A 24,305-nucleotide genomic window follows, 5' to 3' on the forward strand; every position below is an offset into this window, starting at 1 on the left:
ATAACCCTATCAACTGGCTTCCATGTTAACAGGCTGCTGCTCTTTTGTCAAGATAAAACACCAAATGCTACGCTCTGTGTTGGGAACCCTGGGAACTCTCATATGATTGGCTCAGGAACCAGGAAGTAAACACGGGCTACACTCTGAACCGTACCTCTAGGTTTGAACGGAGAAAAGGGCCGATTGTTTACAGGGAATCTTACTTCCATCCCAGGTGACAAATGAGAATCATTTAAGTTTGCTTTTTTTTTTACAGTAAATTTCTGCCAGATTTTTCCTTTAAGTTAAATACAACGGCAGTTTAAAATAAAAATGTGTTCATTAAACAAACCGGTTAAAAATAAAAGCCTCCAGTTCTAGGAGAAGTGGTTGATTAGAAATGATGACAGATGGGTTTTCGCCTTTCTGCTGGTAAACTTGATCCTCATGGATTATAAAATTATTAGTGCATCTGCTTATTTGGTTCTGGTTCTTCAAGCTCACTCTTCTGTGTAATTTGGCACCGATAGCAACATATTACACAAAAAAGTTGCCACGGTTCTCTTGCCATGTTGCTTTTTATACATCCCAAATTTTGCAGACTGGCAATTACAACCTTTTTGTTTGTGGGTGGGGTTTATAATTACAACATTAACCTAGATCCAGTGCATTTTTTTTTTTTAGAGTGAGATTTTGAAATATTTAATTTATAAATGCGCACTGTGCCTTTTATAGCAGATACTTCTTCGATGCTTAGGTTTTATGGGGGGTGAATAAAAATGAGTGAAGAAGCAGATGGGTGAAGGGTAAACATTGTAGAAATGTACAGTTGGATGACCAGAAGAAGAAAAAAAAACTGCCAAACATCCTACATTTAATGAATTGCTGAACATTTCTACTATATACAGGTTGTTGAGAGAGGCATGGTCCAGAAGTCAGTCCTGACGCAACATCGGCAGCCTCATCTTTAGTTATGCCGGCTGAATAAAGAGAAAGGCAGGTAAGTGAAAGCCTGACATTTAAATCCAGGGGTTATTTCAGGTTCGCTTTACACCTATAATAAGAGAACCCACAGTCAGACCCCGCCCTGTAAAGCTCATCGCTGTGCCCACTTCAAGGCCAGGAAACAATAACCCACGGAAGCACGCCCTCCTGGCCGTCGGCCTTTATCTCCCCGCCGAGGCCTTCGTCAAAAGCGGGACGTGAGGAGACCTTGTAAACCTTTCCACGTCTGTGTTCCTCCTCGTCTGACTCTCGCCCTCTGCAACGCAGAGTTTCTGAGTGATGTGTGTCGGCTTGTTGCGAGGACAAAAGGAGTTTATTTTTAAGGACTTCCTCTCCTCTTCAGAGGTAGGAAAGTTATGCGGAGTAACTTCACGAGCAGCAGAGGAGGAGAACAAGGATGTCTCAACGTGTCAGAGTTTACACACATTAACCGGCGCTCATGTTTTAGCGTTTCCTTTTGCATCTGACACATACAGAGGTGGCTAGTAACTAGTTACATTTACTCAAGTAACTTTTTTTAGCAGTAGTGTTACTTCACTGTACTTTTTACGTTTACCTGAGCCATTTTGTTAGTCAAGTATCGCTACTCTAGACAAATTTTTACCTACTCTACCCTCTGTGAGTAACTTCATGAATAAGGAAAAATACTTTTTTTTGACCAAAAATGCACCAGAGAGACAAAAGTCTAGAGTTTACGTTAAACGAAGACTTCTTATTTGTACACAAGCTTTGTTATTTTAATGTTATTTTCTATCTGCTGAGCTAATTGGGCCATTTGGAGGTTGAATGAACGTACAGTAAACAGTAGTTATTGTCTTTCAAAGTACTTTGCACTGTTCTAACTTACTGGAGTACAATTTTTGGCTACTCCACCCACCTCTGGATACATGTGCTGAAAAAAAAAAGGAAAAGATTTGCTTGTTTCTACACGCGAGCGTGTTTTCATGCCTTGGGCTGGGGTGGTCTCGTTTTTCTGGCAATCGATTGAGCAGCCCCAGTGCAGAGGCCGCTCGTGGGATGATGCGATAAGTGCACACTTCCTAGAAGTCAGTGTGTGCGTCGGTGCAGAGTGGATCAATGCGGGACTAATCATCCCACCGGGGCAAGTGTGAAGTCCAATCACCCTGTTCAAACAGCTCGCCCGACCCGACACACCAACACTTTGAAGCCTGACTGATCACAGAATTACTTCTTGTCCACCACTCTCCTGCATTACATGCACTCTATAGCCACAGTATAATATTATATTAATTAATAACAGCGTTATAAAGTATTCAAGTGGTTTAATATCAAAGATGTTTTGTATGTATAGTGTCACATTATATTTGGAAGAAGCCCTGCACATTGAGCCGTCAAGTTATGTTTATTCATGTCTGCTACAGTAAACAAAGTTTCCACCTACAGTAGAAGTAATATTATAACATGGAGGCTGGTATTGCTTTAATTTTAACACCCACAATGCAACTGAACATTTTCTACACCATCACTTCCCATATTTACCAGTTTGGCATTAAATACAATGATTTTTTTTTTCATGGAAAAAATGGGCATTTGGTACTTGAACTGAATTACTTTTTTTTTATGCCCTCCAAAGTCAACAATTTGTAGAACCGCCTTTGGATTCTGTCTCTGCTGGTTTTGCACATCCAGAGACTGAGTCTTCCCTTATTCTGTTTGGCAAAATAGCTTCAATTAGGTTAGACTGGATAGAGTGCATCTGTAAAGAGCAAGTTCCAACTTTTGCCAGAAATCCTCACTTGGATTTGTGTCTGGACTTGGACTGGGCCATTCTTACAACAATACAGTTTGATTGTAGCTCTTTCTGTAAGTTTGAGGCCATTGTGTGGCTGGAGGGTGAACTTCCACTCCAGCTTTTAACAAATGTTTTTCCGAAGCTGCTCTGCATTTTGCTGCATCCATCTTGCCATCAACTCTGACCAGCTTCCCTGTCCTTTCTGAAGAAGAAAAATAAGAAATTCCCCAAACTGAGATGCTGCCACAGCCATGTTTCATTGTTGAATCTGTGTTTCAATAGATGGCCAAAAATGGACTGTGTAGTAATCTATAGGGTGGAGTTTGTCCCCCTTTCTATTAATTAAGCCCACATTACTCTAAAATATGTGGCTTTATGACAAAACGCAGAAATTGTCAAGGGATGTAGATACATTTATTTAGTTCTATAAGTTAGATTTCGCTCTTGAAAGTCATTTATTTACACTTAAAGTCAGTTTTCTTTCACAAATCTTTAGCTCCGAACACAACTTAAAGAAAATAATCAAAATTTGTTGTGCTACTGTATGAGGGACATATATTCTCGTTTTAACAAGCAGAACAAAATCCTTATGAGAAATGCCAAACCCAAGGCAGCAAAACGAATACCTAAAAATCCTGAATTCACAACTCAATACATACATTCTTACAAATTAAAATAAAGAAATAACAAATCTCTACAGGGTTTTCCTCCCGGTGTCTGTGCCCACGTTCTCTTCAGCGGATAAATGACAGTTTTGGGTGGTAATGTCTGTTTAACACACAAGCTAAAGCTTTTTTTGTCTGCAGACGAGTGCGTTGTGCACCCACACACGCATGTCATCATGACAAAAGCAGCTTTTATTGCGTCAGTCTGGCTCTGTTTGAGGGGCGTCACAGGGTCACATCGTAACTTAATTAGTCAAGGTTCAACAGGGCTGAAGAGCAGGTTGGGGGAGAGGGGGGGCAAAAAGAGGTCCCAGTGGGTTAAAGAGTGGGTGTGTGTGGATGGTACGACTGGATTCATGCTTGACTGGACCTTGGTTATGCTAACAGGCTACAGTGATAATCTGGTTAGATGTGGAAGCCTCGCAGAGTATGGGGTGCTGGGTAGTGGGTTCCACGGGGGTCAAGGTTAAAGGGTATGGGTGTTGGATTGGATGGCAGGTGGTGGAAGCTGAATAGTAAAGTGAGGGTGTGGCGTCTGGGTGGAGAGGAGGCAGATGATGGGGCATGGGGTGGGTGTGTGGGGGGTGGGGGGGAGTGGGCACACGGCGAGGCATGGCAAAGGGCAGCTGTGTGTGCATGTGATGCCGTTTCACTACGGTCAACAGATGGACTGAGGAGAAGGAGAATAAAAGGCCTTCAGGAAAGATCAGATAGCCTCTTATTAAATCAGATTTTAGATGCACTAGGACACGGGAAACATTTTTTTTTTGTAATACACAATAAAAAGCAACACACCATTTCACCCGGCTCAGTCTCAAAAGTGCATCTAAAGGGGATTTTATGGCCGGCGATGTTTGCGTCACGAGCCTCGTCATAAGACCAAAAACAACGCCGCGGCTCCCGTCAAGCGGGGACGTGTTCAATCATTCTGACATAGCGTGCCGTTTTAAGATTGTGTGATGTTGCCGCGTCCTCCGAGTGGTGCTGACCAAACTTAAGAAAACCGTCAAAGGAATATTTATTTCAAAATGATACTTTCTGAATCACAAATTGGTGCAAACCATATCAAAGCATAGATTCATACTCCCTTAAGGGTTCAGGCAGGAGGAGGAGATGGTGGTGGTATAATGGTGTGGAGATGTTTTCCTGGTACATTTTGCCCCCTTAGACCCAACTCAGCATAATTTAAAACACAACAGCCTACCTGTCATTTTCTGATGGGTACTTCTAGCACTATAATGCCCCACAGCACAAACAGAGATCACCCCAAACTCACAATTGAAGTGTGCTGTAATGGCTCCACAGCCTGCAGTTTTCTATCCAGTAGAGCACACGTGTCAAACTCAAGGCCCGCGGGCCGAATCTGGCCCGTCAAGGCAATTTATCCGGCCCTCAAGATCCAAAAAAGGCATATCATGTCATAAAGTAGAGGCACATTCCTTTTAAAGAGTATAAAGTGGCTAAAACTGTGCCTCCTGTAGCAAATGTTGATTATTTTTAACTGTGTAGTAACAGCATCCTGCCACTAGATGTCAGTTTTCCCACAATACATTAAAACAACCCAGAAATGTTAAAAAAGTGAAAAAGTGATGCAGTTTAACGTGTAACTCCCCTCAATATAAACTTTTTTTTGTAGATAAACTGGGCCTAAAGTGCTACTTTTATGTTACTGTGACTTTATGTATATTTCTATATGCACTGAAATTAAATTCTGAAATCAAAAGTGTCATCTATACAGGTGCAACCGGCCCTTTTAATGACTTCATGATGCCAAAGTGGCCCAATATAGAAATATAGAAACTCCCCTGCAGTAGAGTATGTTTGGGATGTCGTTTCTTATCATAAACACACAGCTGACAAATCTGCAGCAACTGTGTCTCAACATGGACCAAAACCTTGGTCTTAAAGAGTTAAGACAGTTCTGAGGGCAAAAGGGGTCCAATTAGTGCTAGCAAGGTGTATCTAATAAAGTGGCCGGTGAGTGTGGATGAACGCTCTGTTTGACGGTGCTTTTCTATCAGAGGGAGAAAACATAACTGGGTCAATAACATTCATCTTATCTCAAAGTCAAGCAACTTAGACAGCTCAGATTTGTTCAAAGTGGGGTTAATTAAGAATTTATAACCAAGTAAACATCTTACCTTGAGCAGACAACTTTCTTAGCGATGTTTTACTTTGATAAAACAAAGACTAGGGTTGAAGGTTTGAAAGCAGATTTCTACAATCTTAAATTAACTACCAGCTCAAACACACGTCATACAGAGTTAAACATCTTGTGCAATGTTGTCTTGTTTGCTGAAGTCCATTAGTGAAAACCGTCTAAACGGTGGTGAGTTAATACATCCCTGCTCAAAGATCCTGACTTTAACAAAAGAGTGGGCATCCTCTCTGGAGATTAAGCAACTCTCTAACCACTTCACAATCTTTACTATGGGAAACAGGAAAAAGCAGTATTAAGAGCTAGGATAACAGCATATTCAACATACAAGAAAAACTATACCAACAAATCCAATTAAATCTAGAAAAGTATTCTTAACAACTAATTCTTATGATTCAAATCCAGATTAAAAAAAACTTTGGAGGAACTAAATTTAAATCACAAGTTTTTTTTTTAATAACAGCGTAAATAGATCAATATCTGGTACAAAAATAATCCACCATTCCAGCTGTACTGAATTCATCAACATGTTTTCAAATCTTTCTATATTCAGTTATAGACACAACATCATAATCTTAACCAAAATGAAACAAAATCCTTCTTGAAAGAAATAGATCTTCATTTATCCACTGAAAAAGCTAATATAGACCTTCCACTCACACCAGATAGATTTCATGAAGTACTTCTTAAGCAACAATTCATCCTGCAGACACAGTTGTGGACCATATTATCACTGCTCTTCTATGATTTAACAATTCCAGTTGTACAACAATACCACAGATTAATACAGCGAGCATAACAGCACTTCTAAAATAAAATACAGACCCAATGTACCCTTTTTAAAAACTACAATCCACTTTCCTTAATAAATACAGATCTGAAAATCATTACTAAAGTTGGTAATGGCATGAATAGAAAATATAAGTCCCACTAATTCACCCGGTCCAAACTGGTTTCATTAAAAGTAGAAACTTCACTGATAACACCAACAATAAAGTTGAATATTTTACATCTCTCAACAGAATCAAACCAAAACTGTAATTGTTTCATTGGGTACAGAGAAAGCCTTTAATATAGTAAACTGGACAAGTTTACTCAAGGTATTACAAACATTTGGATTTAGAGGGTCCTTCATCGGATGGATGAAAACACAAAGGACCACAATAAGCATGAATTAAATCCCATCATCAGAAACCACTCTCCATTTGCTCTTTTCATTGAACAATTTGCTGAAGCAATAAGACAAAAACAATAAAAAGGGAATGTATGATACCGATATTGGACATAAAATCAGTTCGTATGAAGACGATATTTTGCTATCCGTACAAGATTTATAAAATTAGATTCAGGAAATTTTTAATGTAACTTTTCCAAAATCCATTACCCTTCCACTTTCTGACAGGGGATGCATCTCACAGTACTCTACTACCTCTTCCTACTGCAAATATAAAATATGTAGGAGTAAAAATGTCCCCCAGGTTGTCTGAATTATTATTTTTTAACTGTAGATGACTTTAAGCGCTGGACAGACATTGTACTTATCGGCTGTATATCTACAATTAAGCTACTTAAATTACCTAATTATCTGTTTTCAGTGCCATCTAATGCCCCCACAAACAACTGGTTTAAATCCATCAACACATGTGCTTTCTCTTCTATTGGAAAAGTTTAGGAAAATATAATGAACCATGCAGAAGAAAAAATCTTTGCAAGCACTGCTTTACTAATTTTACTAATTATAATATTTAGTAAACTTGTTTTAGTTTGACAATGAGACCAACTCATAGTTAAACATATACCAAAATCAATGTACCACCCCAATAAGAGAAGCACCCTTTTTAAACACTGTCAAATTAATAAAGCACATATTCAACACCTATTGTGTTTCTAAATAATCAATTTATATCCTTCAGTGCATTGAACCAGAGGTACTGAGCTGGGAGAGAGCAGTTCCTCCACTATCAACAACCTAATTCCATTAATAACTCAAAACCAAATTTTGTTCATATGGTAACTCACTGGAACCACCTAAATTATAAGATAACTCAATAACAGTAACTAATGATAGGAAAAAACACCTCACCAGGGAGGCGTCCCAAACCTACAACTTATTCAGTATACAGTCCTTCAGAGACTTTATACTCAACATCGCTCAGATGAAAATGTTTAAAGTGGGTGTCGCTGATGCAGACACTTGCATCAGCGACAAATCCATGCGTTTAACTAATCCATGCGTTTATTTTTAGTAGAATTGATTACTGCAACGATGTTTTCACAGGTCTGCCTAAAAAGTGGATCAGACAGCTGCAGCTGATCCAGAACGCTGCTGCCCGCGTCCTCACTAAGACTAAGAAAGTAGAGCACATAACACCAGTTCTAAAGTCCTTACACTGGCTCCCTGTATCTCAGAGAATAGACTTTAAAATACTTCTGTTAGTCTATAAATCCTTAAATGGCTTAGCTCCTAAATACATCACAGACTTGTTATCAGTGTATCAACCATCCAGACCACTCAGGTCTTCTGGCTCCAGCCTACTCTGCATACCTAGAACCAGAACCAAACATGGAGAAGCAGCATTTAGTTTCTATGCTCCAATTATCTGGAACAAACTTCCAGAAAACTGTAAAAGTGCGGAAAGCCTGAGTTCTTTTAAATCAAGATTAAAAACACATTTGTTTAAAATTGCCTTCAACTGTCCTAGTTAACTGAATCACCACTTTTTTGTTCTATTTTCTATCTATATTTTATTCCTACTTGCTTTTATTCTGTTTTATTTTGCTATATTTTAATCATGTAAAGCACTTTGCATTGTCTTTGTACTGAATTGTGCTATATAAATAAATTTGCCTTGCCTTGCCTTGCCTTGCAGCTAATCTGGATAGCAGTAATTGTAAAGCTCTCCACAATCTGCTTCAGCAACCCTCTGTTTGCTTGCCAGTCACGCTGAAGTTGGAAAAACTCCAAAACACATAGATCCACTCCTTCTTTCTATTGCCAATCAAACATCTGGACAAACCTTCTCACTGAATACATCTGGAAAACATCTTCAGGTTCACGCAAAAAAACATTATTTGTATTCATCTACATCCTTAAACGGAGTTTAACGCGTGAGGGCGATGCTGCACACCAACTCCAAAATGCCATACTCATTTAATTATCTTTTACTTTAATTCTTATTAATTAAATGACTTATTTTATGTGTAAATTAGTTTCTGGATACTGACTACACAGATTATTCCCCAATTACAGATACACAAGATCACACACACACACACACACACACACACACACACACACACACACACACACACACACACACACACACACACACACACAACCTTCTAGTATTTTCTCCCAACAGCTGCACCTACATGGTATTTATCATCAATATTTTCAGCATTATTATTATTATTACTGTTTATTTAGCCAAAAGCAACATCATATGTGCTCTTGGGGGAAGGTGTGGTTGTGCCCTGATGGTTTCCTCTAGAGTTTCAGGTGGTTAAAAAGGAAATCATAATTTAATACATTTGCAACTATCCTTTTTTCTCATTTATTAGTTTATTTACCTGACGATTGATTTATCACTTTCCTAATTATGATTTTGTTAAAAATTATTATTATCATGAATGGTATTACTGCATTTCAGGACATGTTTTTGTTGGCTTCTTTGTTATTTTTACGTTTTATTTCTATCATTATTGTTATTTTACCATGTCTTGTTTCCATAAAAAAAAAAAAAACAGTATCCTGTGGTCACCTACATGGAAGAAAGAACCAACAAAACCTCAGATTAAAGAATTTAATGTTGACTCTCAAATGCCTGTTATTGTACTAAATTATGTTTTATTCAAATATTTTTTTAGTTTATGTTGGTACTATACTAATTCATTTCACAATTTCCAGCTCCAACCTCCTACTTGTAGGGGGGGAAAAAAACAGTGCATTTAATCATGATTGGTCTAAAACTCTATTCTGTTCTCACCAGCTCAGCTTTGGCAATGTGTGAAAAAACAGGAGCAAACTACGGAGGAGAGAAAGCCGAGTGAGGATGAAAGGAGAGAAGGCTGCGTCAACGCTGCATCTGTTTTCACACGCAATTCAGTTACAGGCAATAAATTCTCTCTTTTTCACAGCTTGTACAGCTGATATACCTTCTCGTGCCCCTACAACACCTGAGGAGTGTGAATTGAGATGTGGCTTTTTGGTGCTTTGGTTGTTTTTTAAACGGTCTGACCAAGAAAACGATGCGACGTACTCGTCTTGAGGACGGCCTCGTTGACCTCGATCTCCCCTCTGCTCGGGTCGTCGTACTCCAGGTGAGGAAAGTACTGCATGGCCTCTGGACTGCCGCCGTCGCTGGAGAAGCTGTTGCTTGTGGACTCGGCGGGACTCTCCGTGCCGCCTCGCTGGTCGTCGTCGAACACGGCCACCAGCTGAAAAGCGACAAACACCGTCAGCTGCAAACTTTACATGTGAAATACTCTTAATTGCCTGGTATAAATCAGAATGAGAGGAGAAACGCTGGAAATGCAAAACCAGATAATGCAGGATCACCAGTTCTGCGGATGTAGTCTGCCTCCAGCTAGAGGCCTCTTGAGCAAGTTTGCGAACAAAGAGGAAAGTCTTACCGGAGACCCAGCAGACAGGGGGGGGGGGGGGGGCGGGCGGGAGGAATTAACGCGCGGCGAGGTGTGTACGTACGAAATTAGCAGTCAAATGAGATCTGACAAGAGAATGAGAAGCTGTCAAACACAATGACACGGCCGGCGCAATGAGACGGCGGGAAGGGGACGGGGGTGCGCTGACGGGAGCAAGGGGGGGGGGGGGGGGTGTGAGGGCGGCGGCACGACAGACCGTCCTAATTGAGAGGGGGACACGATGGCAGGACGAATGGGGGGGAATGGAGGAAATGTTTGTGTGCGTTTTTTGGACCGCGCCTTGATAAATGGGCGCGTGGCGGCGTGACGCTCTCATTAGCCAAGGCAAGGCGACGGAAATGACCACTTAATGAAAAGCAATAACCCAAGTGGAACAAGGGAGGAAAACCAAACAACAGATGAGCCGAGGACGTCAATTAACAAGCTATGGGAGCTATGCAGAGAGGATAAGGGGGGGGGGGGGGGGGGGGGGGAGGGGGCACCATCCATCAAGCCTACTATGCCACCTCCCACCTAAAACCTCTCGTGATTCAATATCCTCTCGACTCCTGAACTGTACTGGTGTGTATGCGGGCGTTAGCATCGGGGAGCGTGCTGGGGGGAGACGATGAGGAGGCGAGGGGCTGGCGGATGCAAAAAGGAGAGAAAGACGGAGTGCCAGGGAAACAATCTGATTGTGCCAGTTGATGGATGCTTCTTGAGCTTTCGCTCCTCTTTATCTGCCTTCCTCTTTCTCCGCTTATCGCGCTCCCTCCCTCCCTCCCGAGCCTCCGTCTCCTTCTCCAAACTCACTGACGGCATCAATCAAAAAGGAGTCGTCTCGGAGAAGCGTGCGGCGATGAGAGCGCGCAGAGACGCAGCTGTGACCTTCCCACAGAAGCGATTTGGTTGTTTTGAGCGGCAACTTATTTTAATGTGTGGAGGGGAAAATGATCATCTGCTTTTTTTTTTTTTTTTATGGCTCACGGAGGCAGGAAGGGATGCTAATGTAGGCTACGCTGCTGCTTTGACTCATCAGTCAATCAAACATTAAGTATCAACAAAAATGAATCATCCGCTGCATCATTTGAAAAGTTAAACGCCAGAAAAATGGACCATTTGTGCCTCTGAGCCAACACAAGGACCAACCAACAACTGAACATACCTTTTATCTAGAGCAGGTTTAAAAAATGTAATCTAGAAACCACAGACAGCGCTTTGCAAAGGTTTTCCTACCCCTGTCATGCTTTTACCTCCAGACATAACATATTTTATGATATCACCCGACAAAATGTGATACGTAATCGTAAAAAAAGGCAAATTATGTCATATTTTTTATATTTAACCAATTGAAAACATGTGAAAAGTGTGGCTTGGATTTGTCTGGAAGAGTGACCTCTGCTGCTGTATTTAGCTCCTTTTGTCTTCCCATTATCCTGACAGTATATTCTTCCACCTGAGCAGCAATGGCCCTCTTGGCAGCTTTTCGGAAGCTACGACCTCAAATCGTGGGATATTCAACATGTTGGATTGTCTTGACCCGATATCCTACCGTGTGTGGCGTCTCCACAAGGACAAACGAGCAGTCATCATTTTTTAATGTGACATGTAGCCAATCTGACGAAGGAAAACGCCTTTCCTTTTTATGTTATTTTTTCACTTAAAATTAGTCCACTAAATATTGCCATTCTTCCTCGTTGAACCCAAGTTTTATCTACAGTTTATCGTCACGTGTGGCGTCCGTCAGTGTTACGTCCACCAGGCTCGTTTGGTGGGGTAACATTAACACAAGGATTTACTGGTTAAATTAAAATTTAATTTATTAAATTATACCAAAGAAATAAAAGCCTGAAGAGAGAATACATGAAAGAAACCAAAATGGATTAATGCAAAACCCATAACTAACCCGAAATAAGCAAATGCAAAACAAACCTAACAAAACCCAACCATGAAAAAAAGCTACAAACCAAACCAAACCAAATGGGGATCTGAGGAGGGAGAGCAGGAAGAGAGGCCTCCTCTCTGCTGCATGCAGAGCACCAATCAGGGCAATGCATACACTTGCAGAAGGCCTGTCTCTCAAACCCTACAAGGAAAATAAGGCAGAGACCCACTGCAGCCATAACAGTCAGGCTTAAAAATCGGCCGACCATTTTAAAGTCCTGCCGTGTGAAACCAGCCTTAACGGGTTTTCCACGACTTCTGTGTTCTTAATGAAGGCATTTGTTCAATAATCCTATCTAATGGACCTCTTTGGTCTTTAAAGAACAGGGGAATATTAACCAATGTAAATTACACACAGGTAGGCGGTATTTATTGGTAATTTCTGCAAAAGTTGCAGCAAAACTTCTTCTTTTTTAGCGGTTTCAGAAGTAAATACAAATGTGCTCAGCGTATCAGATTTTGATTTGGAAGACAAAGATTTGAAAGCCATCCATCATTTTCTTCTCCTTCACAACTCAACTCTGCACTACTTTGTGTTGGTCTGTCCCATTAAATCTTAAAAAAACAAAACAAAACATTACAGTTTGTGTTTTTTCAAACCCCCTTAGGTTTAAAAAAGGCCTAAAAGTGAAACTCAGCCGATGCCTACAAGGATCCAACTCTACACATCTCCAATAAACTCCTACTGACCAATCAGCAATTTTAATTCAACCTAATTAAACAAAAATAGTCATCAACCTTCTTTAGCAAATCTGAAAGACCGTTGTTAGACATTATTATGTATGATAGCAATTACAGCGAAAACAAACTGCAAGACCAAAGCTTTCTGTACAATGCTTTTTGCATTAAAATACCACCTGCTGAAATGATAAGTAATTTTCCCAAAACAGAAAAATATCCGACAACCTGCGGGTTTTCCATTACAGCTGGGCATTAATTGTCTTCTCTAGTAACAAATGAATTCTCTCATCAAGCAAATTGTGTCAAATCTGTTTAAATTCCTATATTTTCTTCATCTCTGAGATCACTTTCGCAGCGAATGTGTTGGTGACTGAGGCGACTGCTCGAATCCTCTGGACCTGAGTATTCACTCATCATCGAATGTCGAGTAGGATCTGCTTTCAAATCCAGTCCAAAAACAAACCAGCAAATAAAAAGGAGAAAATGAACTTAAAATAAAGAGTATTGAAAACATAAATGTAAGTTTGAAGAAACAATATGAGGAATGGAATAGCTTATCTTAGGTCTCAATTAAAATCACCTAAAACAACAACAGGATAACATTGACTTTATTCAAATGTATGCATATATTCACTCATTCATTTAATGTGCATTAACACTAATACAGATATTATTTTTTCTTCCTTTGAGGATTCATTGAACCACGCTGGGATTTACCGAGTAATTTTTTCCACAAATGTAGAAACAGTCTGTTTGCCTAGGGGCTTGATTTTATACACCCGGGGTCATGAAAGTGGTTTTAACACCTGATTTGGATTATTTGGATGGCGTGGGTGAATACTTCTGACAACATGGAGTCATTTTGGTGACTAAAAATGGCAAAACTGTAGCAAAAGCGTGGCAGTCGTGATTAGAAATGAAACTTCAGCTTGTATTGTAAAAGTCTTCAGTTGTTTTAAGGTTAAAGTCTAAAAAAAAGAACAAAACACCCCTTTCGTATTATTAGCTTCCCTAGCAATGCAAAACAAGTTTTGATGTCCAGAGTTCAAATATTTCTGTCATCCATCTCAATAGCATGTTTGAGAGCATGTAGGACCACAACAAAGCGTTATTTCTTAAAAGCAGCGTGGTCTGAAACGTCGTCCTGTCGGCGCGGCGTCGCCACGCTCCCCTGGAGGACGCTCTGTCCCTGCATGAAGAGCAACACCTTTCATGGTTCGTGGCGTGTTTACTTAACACAAGTGCTTCTTTCACCTCTTCCCGACTGCGATTAGTATCTTCACAAACAGATTGCCTTATTTTCCCCCCACTGTGTCCAATGGGGGGGGGGGGTACGGACACGGACCTGGGGAGACCGTATGTCTGCTGCAGCGGAATAATGTCACCCCCTTTGTGTTGTTTTCAGAAAACAAAACGCACACCGATAGCCCCGTGTTAACCCTGCCACACGCAGCCATGTTATGAACTGCTATTAGTCACGACACGCCGGGTTTTCGTCGTGTGAGCAGACTTGCTGTGAGGACCGTGTGCTGGAAAGCCACCAAGATTACAGTGAAACACATGAGGATGATATTCGGAAGCGTGGATGGAGATAAAGTGTGTTTCTCGCCCTTACGTACTGCCTCGGGATACAAAATAAGTTGCAATTTATGCGGCATCCAAAAGGGAAGCGACTGGCATTAACATTTAATAAGACTTACTTCAGAGTCCTCATTTCAGAAAAGAAACTTTTCTGTAGCTTTAGGTTTTGATTTTCAATAGAACAAAACTGCAGAAATCATGTAAAGCCTGATTAAAATGAGGCTAGAGATGCTGCAGTAATGATTTCTGGTTCGCTTTGAGTTCTGACCCGCCGGTTCTGATTGTTTTCTTCAAAAAGGACGATAACGCATAAAAAGAGAAAGATGGGCTGCAGCTCCTGTGATAGAGGTGACAGTGTTGAATCCAAGAGAAAATAAAGCAAACACAAGACTATCTCCCTTTAGGAATAAAAGCATACGTCCCCAACCCTTGTTTTGACTTTTTGTTAGGCTATAAAAAGTAAAACGCTGTATGTGAAGGTATTTATACACTGAAAATGGAGGCGTATGTTGAGACACTTAAAGGTGTGTGGGGGGGGGAAACAAGTGCTGGACCTACTGATCTCTGATCACGCCTATTAAGGTCAAATTGATTAGTGCCTCTTTAGTATCTATCAATATTATTTGCCTCTATGCTAAGCAACAAAAAAAACAAAAAAAAAACACATGAAGTTGACAATTTCAAGCGATCCAATAATCAAATGTACTTTATTTATCAAATATGTCTTACTTTACATATCCAAGCTAATAATAATAATGGCTCTTGAAACAATCAGCACATCCCTGTTAAAGGAACAAAGCACCCACTAAACCACGCCCTATGAGAAAAACGCACAAAACCTCCAAAAATTATTAAAATGATTCCATTTTCACACCATTCTTTCAATGCTACGCCAAGAAACCTAAACCCGATTATCCAACTGGCAAATTCTGTTCATTTAATAAAGCCAGTAATACTTATTTATTACATTGTTACTTATTAGCAGTTCTTGCTATGTCAAAGGATTGTTTTAATGCCGCTCAGATAATGTAATAGACAAAAACATAATAACGTATATAACAGGTCCATTTCTACACCATTAGCAGGTATGCTTGGTGTTGCACCTATGCGGGTACCAGCATCGGGTATCTGTGCGCTTCCATCTGCATCGATTCACACTCATAAAAGACGAAAAAGCAGGCGCGACAGTTTGGTTTGGTCAAGCGTCTAAAATCCAAAAGGCGGTACCAAGTTCACAGAGTCAACAAGCGGCAGCAGGGAAGCAAAGCTACACAGGTGCTAACATTGCCCTGGATGACCGGCCATAGTCTCATGGTGATAACACGGGTTCTTAAAACAGCTTAAAACGTCTTAAAATTAGATGACATTTCCTAAACGTTAGTGCAGGTGGTGCTACACTGCAAAAACGGATCTAAAAATAATTAAAATGTTCTTAAAGTTAGAGTATTTATCCTTGATTTGAGCAGGTAAATAAGATTATCTGCCAATGAAATGATTATTTTGTACCCATAAAATAAGATAATTAGACATCCTGCACTTGAAATAAGATGATTGAGATGAATTGTTCCTATTTGAAGTGCAAAAATCTTATTCCTTTGGCAAATCATCTTATTTACCTGCTTAAATCAAGGACAAATACACTAATTTTAAGAACATTTTACTTATTTTAAGTTCTCTTTTTGCAGTGTAGGTTCTTAAGTTTAAAGCCAAGATCTGTATGTAAGCGACAGGTGTCGCAAGGCTGTTTGAAAAAAAAAAAAAAGTGCAATAAAAGTTACATTTTGCTTTATTAAAAGTGGAATTTACACTAGAACAAAAAGCTCAAATTAATTGAAATGAGTGTAATGGCATTAACTGGTCCTCATATTGGTATTCTGCAGTCATAAACTCAAAATACCCTGTTATTTACCATTGGAAAAGTATTGGCCAATACAGGAAAACAAGTTTTTTTTTTGCAGCTTGCAGCAATATATAGAATTGTTTCTACTTTTATGACATCTAGATAAAAAAGGCAGAGAATCAAAGAAACGCTTCAGATGAATGAATAAACAGCACTTGAGGACAGAACAGAAAATTGTACACGTTTACTGCATTTTCCTTCACGGTGCCTGTTTTCACGCAGCGCTCCGACAGCAACAATTTCCATCCTGCCGTGTTGCGCTTATCTGGGACGCCGACAGCTTCCAGGACGCCTGACTTATGACCCCATTTTTCAGTAGGAAAAACAAAAAAAAAAAAACATGTTTTCATCCTTTTCACACAAAACTAAAAAGCATTTCTCTCACCACAATGTTCACTGTGACTGAACAACTCCGATCCTGTGAATAAAGAGTCATCACTGGTGACTTATTTTCCCCCCCCTTTCTCACACACCAGCCCAAAGACGGAACAGCTGAGTGGTTTGAAATATTGATTCGCCTGCCGAGAATAAACACCCCGACTGAAACGCAGACAGACCTGCAGAGAGGGGACGCTGCCCAAAAAGGAACGAGGGCCTCGGTGGGTTTGCACACACGGCCAGCGTCAAAGGATGAACAGTGCCCCCTTGCTTCGGGGAAACGCAACTGCAGGCACTCGAGGCTTAACCTTTACGCGAGCGCCACACACATCCAGGAGCACAAACAAACATACACACTTCCCTATTCCATCTGCCGGTACTAATCAACCCATTTTTCTTCCCCTCTCTCTCTCATCGGCATCTACCGCCACTGCTGGGTGTGTTGCTCCGCGCGTGTGTTTCTCTGCCCTAAATCTATTGAGATGCTTTTTTTTTTTTTTTTTTGTGCTGTTGTCATTTATCTTACAGCTGCCCCCCCCCTCTCCTTCCCCTCGCCTTTCTTCCTCTCACAATATTCTTCATTTCTTTCTCTGAACAAGAGATGCATAATTCAGAAGGAGAGCGCAGCATCCTGCCAGAAGAATGGTAACCCAAACGTCGCGCACACACACACACACAACTCATCTTTCCTAAAACTAGCTTTAAAAACCACACTAGTTCAGAGATCACCTTTAAAAATCAGAGAATAAACAAGATCGCAGGGAGGGAAGAACTGCAACAACCTGACCAGCAGCTCGCATTTAGCAGACAGAGCTAAATCTTTCACCAGAAAGCTCGTAGCTGTTCGTTTTGTGCGCCTGGCGTCGTGTTTTATTTATTTATTTTTTTTTAATTTTCTGAACTTCAAGCTGCAGAGCTGCGAAACCTCCTGAAAACCGAACGCGTCTGCGACAGCAGCACTTTCCTCACTCGCCGGATGAATCAGATGCTGTTCGGCAGGATGTGTGGAGAATGTGTTTCTCCGCGGATGCAAAGTGTGATGAATAGTGACAGTGGAGTGTCTGCGCCCGGGCCGGGAGCAAATGTGGCTCCTAATATCCCGAAACGACGTATTAGAAATGGCCACGAGTGAGGAACAAGGAGCAGGCGGGGATCGTGGCGCTTTAAGCGTCGGCTTTCGGGTAGTTTTCATTAAGTGAGCGTCATTAAAGTGCAGAGCAGCAGAGGTGAGGCTGCATCTTCTTGCTGAATTTAAAAAAAAAACACCCACACACTCTCACCAGCCACTACTTTGAAAACATCCATGAAACAATCTCCAGCATTATCCTTGTATATGAACAAAAAGGAGCAGGGTTTGCAGACAAAACCCATATTTTCCAACAAAGACATTCAAACCTGGTAAAAATCTGCTGGAAATGTGTGGAATCATCGTTTTTCAGAAAGAAAAGGATCATTAAAATAATCATTTCAATAGAAAGAACTGGATATTTCCTTCTGCTTAACATTTTTCCAGATCATTTTGATAAAACAGCCACACTAACATAACAGCAGCTACTTCTATCCCCTTAGGACACAGTGGGAAAATATGTTAGGGTCAAATAAAAAGCACAATTTTACTTCTGGGCCACATTTTAAAACAATAAAACTCACCAAAAGAAAGAGGAAAACAGAACACCAATCCCCAGACTGATACAGAGGAAGCATGATGCTGTGGGCTTACTTCTCTTTGAATGAGGTGGAGATTTTTCTCAAGGTGGATAAAATCATTACTAGTTACAAATTTCTAAATCCTTCAGCTTTCTAAAAGATGAAGAATTTCTCTTGTAAATGCAGTATGCATTCAAATCAAAGGAAGAATTGGTGTAAGCGAACAGAACAGATCTGCTTTGGTTGATGCCCGAGGATACGAACAGGACACGAGAACTCGGATAGGATGGGTGAAATCTGAACACATTCATGACTAATAAATCTACTGAGCCTCTATCTTTCTACTTCTACTGGTGGAGAACAGCTGTGTTGTTTTTTTTTTAACTTTTGCCATGAAACATTGCAGATTATAGGTCAACCGCTGGTTAAATGACAAGTCATCTGTAACGTAGAGCAGCTAATATAACAGAGCTAACGTGATTAATGGACCTACACACTTAAAAAACACACTGCAGCCTAATCCCTGTTAATCAAAAAACACACGCTGTAAACACAGTAACACACACCAATGCTTCACTTAGACCACCAGGCCCTTGACAGGAATGCTTGCCCCCCCCCGGTATTTAAAAAAAGTAAAACATCGGTTGCATTACTGAGGAGAGTCGGGGTAATTTGCCGCTTTTTTCAGTCTGAATCTATATAGATAGATAGATAGATAGATATCTATCTATCTATATCTATATATAAATAAATAAATAAATAAATAAATAAATAAATAAATAAATAAATAAATAAATAAATAAAGGAGCAGATGTGGGGATTGCCGCTCAGGAAACCCCACACAGCTGCCTCTGGGCTTCCGTACATGGAGAAACCACCAGCAGGAAGAACAAGGGGCACATAACGTTGACCCACTTCAATGTCCAGTAAGGGTGTAATGGTACACAAATGTGTGTCGTACTTCTATTTTCCATCAATTAACATATATTTACTCTCCTGAAACAACGTCAAGCCAAACATAAATGCCACTGGTGCAGGAGAAACCCTGCAGCCTGTAGTAGACATTGTGACATTGAACCGGCGCACAGCAGCGGGATTCCCTCTGAGACGGGATATCCCCACAACTGAGCTCTTAAGGTGCATTCAGGGACAATTCGTCCATTGGATTGTCTATACATGAAGCACCAGAGTCATGCATCGGTGCAGTCTTATTCAGAAATTGACCGTTTTCAGGTGGCTTCATTGTTGTCAAACGTATCTACGGATAGGCTATACCTGATTAACTCAAAATAATGAAAGCAGACGTCCAAGCAGTTTCTTGGAAGTTTTAAAAACAAAACAAAAATCTAAATTATTTTCAACCTGCTTCCATCTGAGAACTACAGCTTCAGATTTAGAGGAGCTATAATCCCAGCTTCTTTGGCTAAAGACGACAAAAACCCCTCATAATCTGAGATTCTGACTAACCTCTATAACAAGGATCAGCCCAACCTGCACTGAGGTTGCTCTTCTTATACAAGCGATCTCTTGTTTAAGTATTTACAGCCTTTATCCTTCTTTAGATCCACAGAGCGCCACCCAACAGGACCTACAGGCTCCAATACGCAGGAGCTCAGTAGCCTGGACCGTGAGAAAGGTGCAGAATCAGCTGAGGTAGCAATGTCCGGATGATTCTCTGATGTTAGTCACGTTTAGTTGTTGAGGTTGACGGCGCGAGCATAAACCCTCGACCGAGTGGAAAAACAAAAATCACAACAAGGAAGCAGCATCCAAGTAAAACTGCAGAAGTCGTAGAAAAAAAGTCACATTTCCAGAGACGAGATCATCCAGCGACTTTTAATGAACAGAGAAAGCGTTTTAATAATCAACTAATGACGGCAAATTCATTTTGAAACGTCAAAACTGTGATTAAAAAGTGGATTATTACGATTTTTCCATCGGGACGGATTACGTTTCAAAACGAAACGTTTAAGAATCATGACCCAAAATTTATTATTTTGTGTTTGCTCGTTCATGACGACAAACTGAAAAAACACCAATAAGAGCAACAGGTTTCATATAGGATTGTATTGCATGCTTTATAAATAAACATCTCTGGGTTTCCCCCAGTTTAAACAAACAACACCTAGAGCGGATGAATCACTTTTTAAAGGGGTTTGTGTTTTTGCCAGCGTATCGCATTACTACACTGCAAAAACGGAACTAAAAATAAGTGAAATTTTCTTGAAATTAGTGTATTTGTCCTTAATTAGAGCAGGTAAATAAGACTATTTGCCAATGGAATAAGATTTTTGCACTTAAAATAGGAACAATTCATCTTCATCATCTTATTTCAAGTGCAGGATATCTAATTATCTTATTTTACAGGTAAAAATGCTCATTCTATTGGCAAATAGTCTTAGTTAGCTCCTCAAATCAAAGAAAAATATACTAATTTCAAGAAAGTTTTCCTTACTTTTAGTTCCCTTTTTGCAGTGTATGGGTAAAGAGGAATAGGGTGTGGGTGGCACTGCAGGGCCTTAAACGTATCCGAGCAGCAACATGTGCAGCGTGGGTCAGAGTGATGGAGCGTGTGTGCTCCTACTGAAAGCAGAAAGCCCAATAAAAGCCCCGACTGCACAGAGCGAGGGCTGCAGCCGAGGGACCGCGCCGCTGCCTGTGCACGGCGACAGGCCGCATTATTATTTATGCACGCTCATAAAGGGAGAGGGTAAACTCTTCATAAATCACACGGCCCTGAAAGAGGGGGGCGGGAGGCGGGGGGTGACGGGAAGGAGGGAGGAAAAACAGCGAGGGTTGAGGGAGCGACAGGGGAGCCCCCCGGGGGCCTCAGATTTCCCAGGTCAGCGACGGGAATATGAAAACCGGCTCGTTCATCATTCCTGCGGTGGAAAGACGTCGCCGTTGCTCGCGCTGGTTCCTGTTCCACATCTGTGGGAACGGCGTACGGCGGAGCGGCTCAAGGTTGTGACCCCCCCCTCCTCCTCACAAACGCACGCGGCCGCAGAAAGAAATATGACACGTTCCAAATCTCCTGGCCCGAAAGTCACAGCTAGGGCCCAGTAATCAGCTTTGCCTTCCCTGTGGCCACCCCACAGCCACCTGCTCCTTCCAGCACTCCCCTCACTGCCTCCCTTCTCTCAGGATTTGACGGAGAAATTGAAGGAGTGATTAACTCAGAGCTGTGAGGCTGGCGCCCTCTCACCTGTGGCTCTCCCCCTCCACAGCCGCCTCCTCCTCCTCCTCCTCCTCCTCCTCCTCCTCTTCACATTTCCATCCGCCTTCCCTTGACATTACACTCACACACACACACACACTTCTTATTTTTCCTGTTTCATTGTTCTCCCTCTGGAACCGCACGTCTTTGAAGACACGCTTAGAGGTAACGAATGAAATAATCAGCATATTCCTTACCTCCTCATTTTCTATGGCCTTTTAATTTAAAGCCCCGCTATACTTTCACACACGTATTAACGCATCAGTCCAGTTACATCCACATGTGGCTGGACACCAGCACCAACCTCACTCTGCTTAGCCGAGCATCAATGTTAATAACTATCTAATGAAGCATCCTGGCCATGTGGGGAAGGGTGCAAAAGATAAAAAAAAATAAAAAAAATGCAGGTGAAATGCTTTTTTTTTTTTCCTCACTCCTCTAAAACACCTTTAGGCTGTGAGTAATGTAGGCTCTCCATGGCAACCAGAGGTACTAAATGTCAGCAGCAAAAAGACTCGTATATCTGCATCGGCAAAGCTCAGCTGGAGAGCAGGGAAATACAGTACGGTCTAAAATGGAACCTAAATGGAACGGGCTGGGAGTGAGCCAATATGAATGTTTATTTGTGGACTATTTTTGAGTCAATATATATGCAAAAAAAAAAAAAAAGCACCAGTGTTCTGAATCTCTTACAAAGTATTCTCATCTTTACCTCAAAAGGTGGAAACCCTAAGCCAGAATCCTGGTTATGCTTCTGGGACACAGCTTGATCAGGTACCGGCGCTTGGTCTCTGTCATTTATTTAAATAAGAAATAATCTTAAACAGAAATGGATACAAATTAAATTAACCTTACTAATGAAATAAGCTTTAAAAAAGGAGCAGTAATGTACGATTTGGACAGTTTAGAGTCGTTTGCCACCAGACCTCTCATACTGACCATACAACAATTCACACCCACCCAGGACAGATTGCTACTTGACAACTTTGTGCCTTAAAAAGGGTCACAATGAAGTAGGGCTGGGCGATAATTGGATAATATATATCGATCGATACACGTGTAGTGTGATAGAAAAAATAGGGTCAGTAAATAGTTCAACAGAAGAGCACATTTCTTTCCTTTTGCATTCTACCCTATAATGTAGGTTATGTCTACGTCCTCCCAACCAATCACAAACGCAGACCTAGGAACGCTCCGTCACCAAGCCCCGCCCCCTTCAAAGAGTTCAGAGAAAACTTGCTTTGTTTCCTTTTTTTAAAACTTGCAGTTTTGGTTAAAGTTGGTTGAATAAAGGGTTGAGTTTGAATTGAATGTTTGTGAGTTGTTCTTTTAATAGAGGTCATTAAGTAACAGCGAAAAATGGCCAGGGCTGCACTTATGTGTTGACATTATTGATAATTATCCATATCGTTCAATCTGATTTCTAGTTTATCAATATGTTTTTTTTCTATAACGTCCAACCCTGCTATAAAGTCACTGAAAATGTGTAACTATCAGATTTTAAAAAGTATTTCTCTAATATGTACTTCTAGGGCTATTTGGGAAACAAAAACTTACAATATAGTTGTGGAAAATTACGACCAATATACAGATTTTTATTATCCAACATTTTCATTCCTATTCTCCCACAGCTTCACTGTAATCTTAGACATTTCGTTAGACTCAAACCTACATCAAGTTTGTGCATCGGCGGCAGTGAAAGTCCAACTGACCAAGCATTTGCATACAGAGCTGTAATGCATGTGCTTCCACATATAATAACCTGCCATCCATACTAATTCTTTGCTCTAGTAATATCGCACACGTTGACATTGTGATGACGAATAGGATACAATATACTGCGCAGATCGAATTAAAACCCGGCGTTCTACCCATAACCCCGTGATCATTTCACAGTAATTACACTGTGAAACTAAATTATAATCTCATACAGAAACACATAGCTGCTGGGCAGTTGCTTCTATTAATGGTCCTCTGGGGTTGTGGTTATTTACCCTAAAATATCACTTTGCATCAATGATTTACTGCCTCTTTGTCGATTAGTTCCTTATCCTGTTTTTTATCCTGGTAAATGCAGTGGGTTAATAAAGTTGCCAGAAAATTACACTGGTTCCTGGAAAGGTTTCCTGCAGGTGCAACATCCCCTTAAAATTTATATTTTGGCTAACAAAAAAACATTTTGACAAACTTGAATGAACAATAATCAGGTACTTTGCTACAACTAGACCAAATATAACCATGTCAGTTTAGATAAAAGGACAATATGAATGAGATTTTTGTTGTTGTTGTTGTTGTTGTTGTTTTCCCCTCACCAGTAGAGTCCAACATGTGCAGAAAACCTAGAAAATAAATCACTTTGGCCAAGTTCCAATATGCAATGACAAAAATGGCAACATTATAAGCCACAGATTGACTCCAAATGCAAACTCGTCCTTATTTGACGACATCTGTCACTTTTCCTTCCCATGTGTCAGATTCAAATGCACTAATAATGCGAGGGACCTATTCAGACACATTACTGTCCACAGGACTCCATTCATTAGGCCAATCAGTTAGGTGATGAGGCTGAGAGGCCACAAAATTGAATGATAATACCAACAATGAACGTTTGTATATGAATTAAACTGTGCCTTTGTGAGCAGTACAATGGAAACAGATGTGGCTTCAGCTGTGTGATTGTGGTGGGAATCATTAAATATTTAACCTAAATGAGCTGGATTTGGGATTTGCAAGCATTTATCCTCTGGTTGATGGGA

General features: G+C 40.7%; 1 protein-coding gene across 3 annotated transcripts in view; it reads right to left on the bottom strand.

The window, feature by feature from the left end:
• The window catches only part of pard3ba (par-3 family cell polarity regulator beta a), a 178,929-nt gene that overhangs the window by 133,898 nt on the left and 20,726 nt on the right, over window positions 1–24,305 (bottom strand). For all 3 annotated transcript variants that reach the window (XM_021313420.2, XM_036127955.1, XM_012857330.2), the window contains one exon: window positions 9,820–9,997. In XM_021313420.2, the coding sequence (XP_021169095.2) occupies window positions 9,820–9,997 (178 nt within the window). The remainder of the gene's footprint in view (window positions 1–9,819; window positions 9,998–24,305) is intronic.

The sequence above is a fragment of the Fundulus heteroclitus genome, chromosome 24, assembly GCF_011125445.2.
Source record: "Fundulus heteroclitus isolate FHET01 chromosome 24, MU-UCD_Fhet_4.1, whole genome shotgun sequence".
Classification (NCBI taxonomy): Eukaryota; Metazoa; Chordata; class Actinopteri; order Cyprinodontiformes; family Fundulidae; genus Fundulus; species Fundulus heteroclitus.